The following is a 12182-nucleotide window of genomic DNA, read 5'->3' as shown; positions in this document are numbered from 1 at the left end:
GTTGGAGTTTTATCTTAAGGGAGAGGCTTCAAGTATGTATTGATATTGATTGCTTGTCAATTGATTTTGTTAATGGTCTTATGGTCACTGCTGTTGAAATAGACACGTGGAGGAAGTGTGGGGGTGTAGGTAAATGTATTCAGCATGCGCTGACACCTACAATTTTAGTTTAAAAATGCTCAGCTGACGAAATTTCCCAAATCTATCTGATGAGGGAGCACCCAGATCAAGTGATGGCTAAGCCCAAAACTTCTACACAACAAAGCTATTCAGATTTTAGTGGAGCACCATAAAATCAATTTTTAAACCGAACAAATTACTGAAAGAAACTCAATTCGCAAGAAAAGCGTTGCTTGAGACTTTAAAATGCAGAGGCCTGATGCCAGTTTTTCAACAGTCGCACAATTGAAGTGTCAGTGCTTCGTCAACTTCCACACTACCACTTTTGGAGGTGTGATGCCACCTCTGATTTGGAAGGCACAGAGTGCCCAGCAGAGTGCCACTCTCTCGCCAGTGTCAAGTCAAACGCCTGCTACGCATCGCAATAACAGTCCTTGGCACGCAAGGCAATGAGTGCTGATTATGCAAACCCACTGTTCAACGGGGGAGTGCCATTAATGCATAATGAGCACACATCTGCTGGAGGAGAGCGAACCACGGTAAATCAAACAGTGCTTCTGGGACGGCTGATGTGGCCAGGGGGGAATGATGTCCAAGATGGAGATTTCCTTGACAATTCATTTGCATTTCTAATTAGAAACAGGGGAAACAATGCAATTTTCAAGAAAACACTGAGGCAAGCCTTTACTAGAATCCTCGGGGACTCTGAAAATGGTCTCTCTTTTTTGCTCCAAGTTTGAGAACCATCTGATTCTCTCCTGACTAAACCCTGTTTAACTTTTTGACTAGAATCTTTTCAATCATGCATGTCACGCATGTACCATAAATATTATCAATTTCCAGCAATATCGGAACAAAAATCAAGCTAATATAAATGTGTTATGCATCAGCTATATGCCTACATAATTATAATAAAATAACCTTGATTGAACACATTTGCAAGCTGTTACTGACACCCAGTGGTGGAAAATTGCATACACTAGATTTACAGCTAGAGGAACATGAGAAAAATTTGTATTTAAACTGTTATGAATTTCAATCAAGAGTGCACTTTTAAAGTCTGTACACCTTTGATCAACATACTTGACGCCTGGAAAGGCCTATGAAATTTTAGCGCTCACATTTTCAGATTATCTAACTTCTAGGTTTATGCACTGTTACTTCAGTTCTTTTTGTATCAACTGTCTTTTTGTCACAACTCTATAATGTGGCATTTATAAATAATCTACACCATACTTATAATGAGATATTCAGACCTTCAGTCATATTCACTCCATGACTAACTCTAAGAGAAATGACTGAAGCAAAATTGATTTCGTAAGAAAAATAGTAACATAGTCTGTGTCATTACTACAAATATCAATCTGGTAAACATATTTTGATATTTTGTTGAACATACATATTGTAAAATTCACCTAGGCAAATAACACATCCTTTTGACAACAACTAAGACCAGTACCAATTACATTTACATAAACATGAACTGGCAATTTCTTCTGTGGTGTTATAAGCACATGTGAGTGTGATGCAACACAACTTACAACACAAGGCCATACATAGAGGGCCAACAGGTATGCCTTGTTTATCACACTAAAAAACATAATAGTGCATCTGAACCATACAGCCATTTGGGCTAAACAGCCATACAGTTAATGATATCCCAGTTTATGATATCCATCTTCTGGGATCAGTCAGTGTTAAAATGAGTAGCCCTAGTGGTTACCTGGCAAGCGAGATGTTGCGCAGCAGTCTCTCAGTCTGCTCAGAGAGGTCTAACGGCACAAGGATCTCCACTGGCTGAATCCGCAGCACTCTAGACTCCAGCTCGGAGCGGGAAACATTGTCTGTAAAGCAGTCCACCATCAGGTCTCCAATGGTAGGCTGAACCACCTGTAGTTAGCGGTGGAGAGAGGGGCGTAATAAATGGTGTTTAATGGCAAAGAGGCATGTGATAGTGCTAGTGCAGGCATCTTGTTATGGCCCTGATGTTTTGGTTGCTAAAATTCCACTATACTTGGTGAAAATCACCAAGAGTAGTTTTAAATGTTTCATTATTATTATTTAAATGTTTAAATAATCTTTTTGCAATGCTCAGAGAGAGAGAGAGAGAGAGAGAGAGAGAGAGAGAGAGAGAGAGAGAGAGAGAGAGAGAGAGAGAGAGAGAGAGAGAGAGAGAGAGAGGTGATGAACAAGGGTGAGGAACCAAAAATACTGAGATCTTACCACGACACCCACAATAAGCTCCTTGGTCTGCTTGTCCCAGGTCTCATACACACACATGAGGTAGTTGTTGGGGGCATCCTGCACCACATCTTCAGCGTCCTCCAGGTCCCCCAACTTCAGGAGAGGGTTCACATCTGGGACGAGCCATCCGAGTTAGGGATGAAATTAGAATTTAGAATTTAGGGTTGAAACATTTGAGGGCCTTTCAGAGATAGAAGGGAGGTTCATAGCCATACATGAAATGTATGTATTGACAAACAAACATACATTTCATTTAGGCTAAGTATATTATCTTTTCAATGTCTGACAAATTGTCTGTTATGATTTTTGATCCAACATCTAAATAATTGTTACATTCATACATTTGTATGTACCTTATGGGTCAGTCAAAGCCACAATAATAATTGTAGGCCTATCTCATGCCTACATCTCAATGCTCTCTAAGGCACAACAAGGAGCATGGAGTACTGCAGACTTGATGGGCTCCATATTATAATGTTCATACTAGAAGTAATCTTTTGCAAGGATTCCTTCTCTTCACCAAACACAAAGAAAGCCTTTGCTTTGAAGACATATCCACAAAAAACATCAACATAAGACATGCCTTGGTGACAGAAGGACTAAAAAAATGTGCTATTGTGCTATATTGTATGAGCAAATCTCTGCAATCGCTTCTTTTAATGTCATGATGGTGAATTCTTCATGATCCACCAGGTGATGTTGCTTTTCAATCAGACATCCCAGGTATGACAAAATGTCACATCTGGCATTCACCTAACGAACACCTTTGGATAACAAAACTGTCCCAGAGATGACAGACATTCTTTGAAGATCAAAAAGGATACCTTCCCCCACCAGGGTGGATTTGGTGTAGAGGGCACTGAGTTTGCGGGTGAAGAGAGAACTCTTGTTGGCACCAGACGCTTTGATGGCCGAGGTCTCGGTCTGCTTCACAACACCCACCTACACATCAGGGCAGGACATTGATTGACATTCAAGAGGATAAGAATGAGTCATTTCATACGTTGCAATAAAAAAAACTGATCTGAAGTCATGTGACATCTGGAAACTGAATCCAGGAATTGAGCTTTGTTAACACTTGATTTTATTTTGCAAAGCAACAGAAACACAGACTAGGCCTTTCCTGACATTTTATAGAAGAGAGACCCCCAAACAAATTGCAACCAAAATGTCTGCAATAATCATTCATGCCACAATAACCAGATAACGCACAAATGTCAGCTCTGACCTTGTATCCCTTGGAGACCAGGCGGCGAACATGAACAAACAGCCGGTGGGTAGGGATACTGGCAGTCATGAAGTTGTGATCCATATGACAGAAGATGTTCAGCTCTTTGGCAGCAATCTACGAATATAACCCCATAATGAACCACAAAGACATTAATAATATTCCTCAGTGAAAGGCCATCTGAATTTATGCAAGTCCATGCATGACCAACCAATCACAGTCACAACCTCATTTCTTTTCTGTGGTTGATGGCTGTATTTCCACTGTTCTCCCCTGTGCAATGTAGGAAGGCTTTTTGCACACCTCTTTTGTCAGGCAGGTGCGTTGGATATGACCAAAGGTCACAGATCAGGAGCTTAGCTAAGTAATTATGTATTTATTAATTATTTATTTAGAAAATACGTTTCGGTCATAGACCTTCTTCAAGTAAATTCCACCTCAAATCCCCCCCCCCCAATAAAAAGCTCACATACATATGTACATGTACTGATGACAACAACAATAACAACAGACATCACCTCTGCATCTTCTCCGAAGAACCTGTACTTGTAGCCACACTCCACACACAGGAGTGTGTCCTTGTGCTGTTCTTTGATCTCCAGGAACTGCTGCTCCAGAGGGGTGTAGATGCTCTTGGTTCTCCTGTTGGGAGCACTCACTTCAGGGGTACTCTTCTTGGTGGCACTACCACCAGCCTTCGTGAACTGACTGAAGCTGAATCCCTTGGCCTAAGAGATGAAGTCACAGGCATCAATACCAAAGAGAGCAAGCACATTTCTAAAGGGTGGCAAATATGTCACCCCAGCCTGCATAATGTGTGTACCTGTTTTTGCTGGTTTCCCCCCTCCTCTTTTTCGTCCACTCCATCTGGCTTTTCTCTGTTAGTGTTTGTGGGGCTGTCTGCTGGCTTTTTGCTGTTGCCAACGAGGCCCCCACCACATGATGTTTCTGACCGCTCTGCCTCTGCCCCATTGCTCTGCGCTGTACCGGGACAACTGAAGCCTTTCAGTCTTTCCAGGGTGGTGCCCGAAAGGCTACCTCTGGACGTCTGAGGTTTTGGCTCTTCAGAGGGAATATAGAGCATTTATAAAACATGCTAAACATGGCATGGTCACAACATCAATGAGTAAGCCTTCACTGATCATATAAATTATGTTCAAATGTAAATACATCATCTGCAGACAAAAGGTAGAAAGGAAGGAACAATTCATCATGGCCTTTTATCTGAACCAACAGTGCGTGGCTTTACAGGCTTGCCTTACCTCTGGCACAGTCACTGAGACTGGCATCAGTGTCCATGCTCTCCAGTTCTCCATCATGGGACAGCTTGGCCCGCTTCCCTGGAGACTCCACTCCATCCTCACAGTGTTTCTTCTGTTTACAAAAACACACAGGGGTGGGGTGAGGTGAGATGGCGGTAAAAGGTAACTGTTGGTTATTTTAAGGGTAACAACACTGCATAAGAAAGCCTACTGGCTTTCGAAGCACCCTAAATAACTGTTTGGTTGGCAGAACATGCAGTGTTGTGATAGCGCTTATGACTGAGTGTTTACCTTCAATCCAATCCCAAGGTGAAGATTATTCGGATTAATTCCAGATTTATTTGCACTGTCGCCTTCTGATTTCTTGTTAACTCCAGCAAAGAATTTACTGATGGACGTCTGAACGTTAGCCTTGTTCTTATTCGGTTTGGACTTTACTACAGCAAACCTTGCATGCATTTTTAGGAATGCATGGAAATGTATTTCTGGCAAAGTACATCAGTGTCAAATACACAACATTGGATACACGAAAGTAGCCTACTTTTAAAAATAGAAGAAGTGACCAGTGAAGAAGCTCTGTCGCCGGAATGACGTTGATAGCCATGCGCACAAACATTCGAGACGTTTCACACTGCGCTGTGTTGCGCATTTGAGAGCGGGAGGGTTTTGACCACATTTTGGACTAGTGGTTGGTTGTAGAAAAAAATCAGGATTTTCCATCCTTGGATACATAGGCTACATGCAGATATATAGACCTCACAGGTTTTGATGTGCTCTATCCTCGAAGGTCCTCAATAGTTTAAATACTGTATGATCATCTAGGCCTATAACCTCTTCAGGTACGGTATTGCTAACTCTGAGTAGCCTACTTCAAGGATGATGAACACAAAGCCCATATAGTTCAAATGTGTGTGTAGGTCAATGTTTGAAAGACTAGTTTTGACACATAGCCTATTTGACACTTACAGACACTTTGAGTTATAACAAAGGGTCAAGCAAAGGGACAAGCAAACAAAATCCCTTCCTATTCAAACGATTTAATTCCAACAAAAGGAAAATGATCACTGTCAAAAATGGCCCTGAATCAGTTTTATGCAGAGGTGAGTTAATTCTTTCACATTACTTTACTTCAGACTCCCATTTGCTTGTGTGACTGGTAGCCTATAGCCTACAGACCTAAGATGTTGTCCTATTACAAGAAAAGCCATGAAAAAGGTGCAACATTTGCAACATTTAAAACTCAATAACAGTTGCTGTACATCCCAGTGCAGTTTACATTCTCACTTATTATTCAGATTACAGTATTTCACAAAGGCAGTAGAAGATTGAGAGAACTACTTTCCAGTGTGGTCCCATAACAGAGTTTGACTGGCTTGACTGAGTTTGACGTAATAGATGCTAGCTAGCATAGCTGGGCGCTAGAACGTTAGTAGTAAACCCCAATGCCTTAACAGTTGCGCTAGAATTACACTTTAATATTCACAGAAGATATTGAACACATTAATCCCCATCAACCTTTATATGCAACCATTATATGCAATGGATTTATTTTGATTTTAACCTTTGACCGCATGACCCTGAGCATCTTATCAGTTCATACTAGGCTATATCCTTTATGGTGGACAACTGTCATATATAATGGAGATCCATCAATCAGCTTTAGAGGTATTGTCCAAATACTGTATTTTCACTCTTCAACCCCACGTGACCTTGACCTTTGACCCCAGTGCTTTGAATACTTAGCCAGTCTATTGGGACCTTATAGTGAGTAAGTGGATCAAATGATGACCAACGGTTAACAGGTTTGCGAGATAACAGCTTATATAAAAATGTAGTAACACATGATTTTGGCCCAATGCTCATTGTACCATGTTTTATTCATAGGTCTTTATCTTTTTCCGGAAAGGATTGGTACTGTAGGCACGTTAAATTCATAATCTACACAAAATTACGATTCCAACGATACCAAATATAGCTTCGCTGTATTTAGCGCCACCGTAGACCCCTTTTTGAGCTAATTCGCTCGGACTATACATTTAAACAGCCACATGAAAGCAATAACTAAATCAGCTTTTTACCACCTCAAAAACATTGCCAAACTTAGAGGGCTAATGTCTAAACATGATCTAGAAAAACTTATTCATGCATTCATCTCCAGTAGGGTTGACTACTGCAATGGGCTTTTCACAGGCCTTCCTAAAAAAGACTATCAAACAGCTTCAGATGATACAAAATGCAGCGGCCAGGGTTCTCACAAAAACTAAAAGAATTGACCACATTACTCCAATACTTGTCCCTGCATTGGCTTCCAGTAAGTCACAGAATTGACTTTAAAGTGCTGCTGCTTGTTTCTAAATCACTAAATGGAACGGGACCAAATTACCTAGCAGACATGCTTCAGCAGTACACACCTTCCAGACCTCTCAGGTCTCAGGAGAAATACTTGTTAGTAAAACCTACTGTTAGAACTAAACATGGTGAAGCAGCGTTTAGTTGCTATGCAGTTCAGCTCTGGAACCAACTTTCAGATGAGATCAAAGTTGCCCCAACTGTAGCCAGTTTCAAATCTAGACTTAAGACCAAACTTTTCTCAGATGCTTTCTGCTAACTGATCACTTATTATGTCTAAATCTGGGAAAGTCTTTCAGATCAAATTTTAATAGTTTCTATGTTGTTTTTTATATTTTAATTATTACTTTTTAAACACTTTTAAATGATTGCCCTTTTACGCTTTTATGTACTATCACCTTGTGTGTTTTATGTTTTCTTATAAGTATAGTATATAAGTATAAGTATATATACTCTTTTGATCCCGTGAGGGAAATTTGGTCTCTGCATTTATCCCAATCCGTGAATTAGTGAAACACACTCAGCACACAGTGAGGTGAAGCACACACTAATCCCGGCGCAGTGAGCTGCCTGCTACAACAGCGGCGCTCGGGGAGCAGTGAGGGGTTAGGTGCCTTGCTCAAGGGCACTTCAGCTGTGCCTACTGGTTGGGGTTCGAACTGGTAACAAGTCCGAAGTGCCAACCAGTAGACCACGGCTGCCCCGAATTATTATTATTATTATTCTTTACTTTTTAAACTATTCTTTATTGCCCTTCTATGCTTTTATCGGCTATTCCTGTTTGCTTTTGTTTATGTAAAGCACATTGAATGACCTCTGTGTATGAAATGCGCTATATAAATAAAGTTGACTTGACTTGACCATGATATTACACTCACGTTTCGTTTTCTCTCTCAGGTAGGCCTAAGCTAAGCCTAGTTCTCGAACTGCATTAGGCCTATCGTCTACTTCCACTAAAGCGAAATGCAACAGCATGAGTAAATAAATGAATAAAACGAACTCTCAAGTTTAAATTCACGCATCGAATCGAATAACGAATAACGACTATACTAATCTGCTCTAGCCTACGTATGATCCTTGTCCATCATCGTACAATGAAACCAAATGGTGGTGGCAGGCAGTGCAATATAGGCCTATATGGTACAAACTAGTTCGGTGATGTGATAGATAGATAGATAGATAGATAGATAGATAGATAGATAGATAGATAGATACTTTATTGATCCCCAGGGGAAATTCAAGATGATGACATCTTTGCAAAGTAAGGTAATGTGATTCTGTGAAAAATGGGCCTTGCAACCCACGTCCACACAGGATGGTGGTGACAAGGACACACTGAGGTTGGGCGGTGATGGGGTGAAGACACCGCAAACAGCAAACGTGGATTGTGGTGAAAAGTGCAGATTTATTTACAGTGCTATAAAAAACATGTTCCGGCACAATGCCAACAAAAAATACTTTTCTGAAAAAATAAACAAAAAAATCAACCAACCCGTTTCTCACTTCAAGCACAATTCGCAAATTTAACAATACTCTGTATCCAACCTCTCAGCAAGTTGATACTCCAGACTCCCACACTGAGGCCAAAAATCCCTCGCTTTAAATAAAGCCGTCTATCACCTCTAATTGGTAGATACCAATATAACAGGGTAATTTTCTCTGTACAATGATCATCATCCCTTATATATATATCACAGACATACATGGAACATAATCCAACATAGTTTCCATATTATACAATAATAACATTCTAATATATTTATAATTAGATAATAATTACACTACAGTACAGATAATCACTTTATATTGTGACAATAGTTTCCCCCACTCAAAACAGCACTTTCCCCTGTTCCAAACAGTGAATAAAATAGCTATGGCCATGGGGCTCGTGTTCCTTGGGGAAACAAAGTGATGCAGGACCAGGAAGTGAAAGTAAGAGCTATCAGTGTATTGTTAATAATAGTATATAGTAAATGTATGGACTAACATAATGCAATGGGTTATGGAGCAGAATAAACGGGTACGTCGTTCGCGCATGAATGAATTGCGTCGCGGTTGCAGTTATTTGAGTTTTTTCCTCGTAAATTTGTGAGTTTAATCTAAAAACTTCTGAGTTTCTACAAACACACAACATGGGATAGGCTATATACTTATTTTAAAAATAGAAAAAGGGACCCAGTGTCCAGTAGGGGTTAAGTCATTGAGAGACCTCAGACCAGCCTCAGACGAGTCCAGGAAGTGACGTCAATTCCAGAAATAAGTACATAATTTACTTTACTCTTTATGGAGAATACAGCGGGAAAACACGTATTTTCTTTTACAGTTTATATAAAAAATAGTCACATTAGGTAGAAGCTTTTTATTTTAATTTTATTATTACTATAATTCATTTATTTATTAAATAACCGATCGCGACTGACTGTCCACGTGATCTGCCAGAGTCAGCTGGAACAGAGAATAGGCTTAGGGAATAGGAATAGGTTCGACATGAGCATGATGACTGACGAAATAAATTCTTATGATGTAGTTTAAATAAACCACTGTTGGCATCCAGTTAACAGGCCTGCTTTGTAGACCATAAATTCAATATCAAGTGTTTTCCCTATATGTGTGTCTATCTATTTAACCAACAGCAGAAAATAACAGAATATCCAAACGTTTTCAGTAGGCTAGCCTACCATTGTTGCAGAAATCACGTATAAGAAGGTATCCCTTTGATTTCTGTTTATTTTCGCATATTCCAACATAAGGAAGCAGCATGAGACTCCCGTCAAAATCGTCACGAGGACATTCCTCCCAAATGGCCCTATCACGTCTTTGAACTGACGTCATGAGGGCGTGTTTTAGCTCGTGCAGCTCGTGGAAGGCAACTGCAAGATCTGTCTGCAGGCTAAGACCATAGACAGTAAAAGAAATGGACGAACAGACTCCGTCGTTTTCAATGGGAGGGCACTGAGTCAAATAGAACGATTTTTCAGTTGGTCCCCCCAGTACTGCGCAGACTCACACTTAACTTCGTGACGCTAGCCATCGAACTGAATCTTGTAACTCATATGATAGATACACAGAAATTCTTCTCACACTTCTTTCACCTTCAAAGTCATCAAAGTTAAACATTTATTTATGTATTATTATTAATATCATCCTCACCAAGTCGTGTTAATGTTGAAGCTACCATACATGATCATCTTCAAAAACAGTCAACAAAACAAAAAAGTTATAGCCTTGAAGCTAATCTTCTTTCTACTTTTCCGACCTACGGTCAATCCATCGAAAACCTCTGAAATGATTAGTGCCGTTTTTTAAAAAATTAGGTTTACTTTTTTATTATTATTAGGTTGCCTCTGTGTAATGCTTTACCTTAACATACGGTCGTGTATGCTAGGTTTTGCTTATGAGTTACCGTCATAGACAGTAAGGTGGACTGAGCTTCTTATCCAAACAATACGGTTATCTCCCTACGGCGCGAAAGAGAGATTACGTCAAAGCTAGCTTCCCTCCCACCGAACAAGCTAACCAATCTTCTTACGGGTAACCAACGTTACGGACGAGGTAGTGGAGTCTGTTTTGCCTTTGTAGTGTTTATGTGGATTACACAGAAGCTACAATATCGGCACAGGATATATGTTATATGAAGTTATGGTATTTCAAAAAAATCCTAGAATGAATGGGCTTCTATGGGAGTTAGCAGAGAGGTGGTCCCTCCAGCCTACGTCGATTCTTCTACTTCGGGGAATTCGCCTGCCCCCTTGGCTAAGACTCCCGCGATATTTTAAGGTCATGTGACATGGTGTCACGGTGGTAAGTCCCTCCCCGGCTGACAGAAGTCGGACAGATTTTCTAACCAGCAAGCATTGCGTCCATCCCAGTATGCATTGTGTTCAACCCAGCATGCATCACATCAAGTCAGATCTGCACAGATCTGCCTCAAGTCGAACACGCCTAATGTCTAATAAGGGGAGAACCCATAGACAGTAAAAGGGAGAACCGCCACTCTCGGGAAACTTCCGGTTTCTGAACTGGTTGCAGTTCCTTTTCTGGTTCCACATGAGGGCGCTCACGAATAAGTGCAGAATGAATAGAGGCCTATGGAGCTGAACCCCTCAAATCCACTTTTCTCGGGATATAATTTTTTGCTCAGAAATTCGAATGTTGCAGTCAAAAGAGGGGGCAGAAAAAATACAAACCGCTGAGTATTATATTTTTTGAGTCACTTATTTGTTCTAAAAAGCCTTTCAAATGTGTCAATGACGTCATTCATTAGCAGAAAGCTAGTGTGTTGTGGGCAACAACGACCCAACCTGTAAGAAATCGAAAGGACGTGACTACTCGTTCATTCAACTTTTGACCTATAATCCATATTGAGCTTGCAGAAAGCACAATCAAATCTTCAATTTCTCAACGACAACCAGGTGAAAGAGACAAATTTAGCCGTCTAGCTCCATAGACCCCCATTGTTTTTGCACTTATTCGTGATCGCCCCTAGCGGAACTGCAACATATTGCAGGTACAATGGAGTTAATAGGGAGTGATCCGGCTCTCCGTAAACGGGCTCTGGCTGGAAGGAGCTCGTGACTCACGCATAGGGACTCACAGCAGATATTGCGCGAAAGAGAGAAGCTGTTGCGTGAATGACGTGTGTAGCCATGCGCATAGGCACCATTATTCAAGACGTTTCACACTGCGCTGTGTTGCGCATGTGTTGAGAACATAGACTGGTTGAGGGTACCAGCAGGAGGCGGCAAAGTCTCTGTTTTGACCACATTTTGGACTAGTTGGTTGTAGAATGAAATTGTGGGACAGCCTCATCGCTCAACCTTGGCTACATGCCTGCAGACAGATATAGACCTCACAGATTGTGCCATGTTCTCTCCACAAAGGTCCTCAGTTAATAGTTTAAATATGATCATTTAACCTCTTCAGGAACACCGGTGCGTATGCATTATTAGCCTACTCTGAGTCCTTAGATAATGAACACA

The 12182-nt window shown here is 40.8% G+C and overlaps 1 protein-coding gene across 1 annotated transcript in view; it reads right to left on the bottom strand.

Moving 5' to 3' along the window:
* Positions 1-5469, bottom strand: part of msh3 (mutS homolog 3 (E. coli)) — a 39234-nt gene extending 33765 nt beyond the window's left edge. The window contains exons 1-8 of the mRNA XM_042100371.1: positions 5146-5469; positions 4855-4966; positions 4416-4654; positions 4111-4320; positions 3593-3709; positions 3189-3306; positions 2344-2477; positions 1844-2010 (exon numbers count right to left, since the gene is read on the bottom strand). Coding sequence (XP_041956305.1) covers positions 1844-2010; positions 2344-2477; positions 3189-3306; positions 3593-3709; positions 4111-4320; positions 4416-4654; positions 4855-4966; positions 5146-5313 — 1265 coding nt within the window. The 5' untranslated portion in view covers positions 5314-5469. The remainder of the gene's footprint in view (positions 1-1843; positions 2011-2343; positions 2478-3188; positions 3307-3592; positions 3710-4110; positions 4321-4415; positions 4655-4854; positions 4967-5145) is intronic.
* Positions 5470-12182: the final 6713 nt, after the last annotated feature.

Source organism: Alosa sapidissima, chromosome 8, assembly GCF_018492685.1.
Source record: "Alosa sapidissima isolate fAloSap1 chromosome 8, fAloSap1.pri, whole genome shotgun sequence".
Classification (NCBI taxonomy): domain Eukaryota; kingdom Metazoa; phylum Chordata; class Actinopteri; order Clupeiformes; family Clupeidae; genus Alosa; species Alosa sapidissima.
Note: the sequence above shows the minus strand (reverse complement) of the source record. Positions and strands in the feature narration are given on the sequence as shown.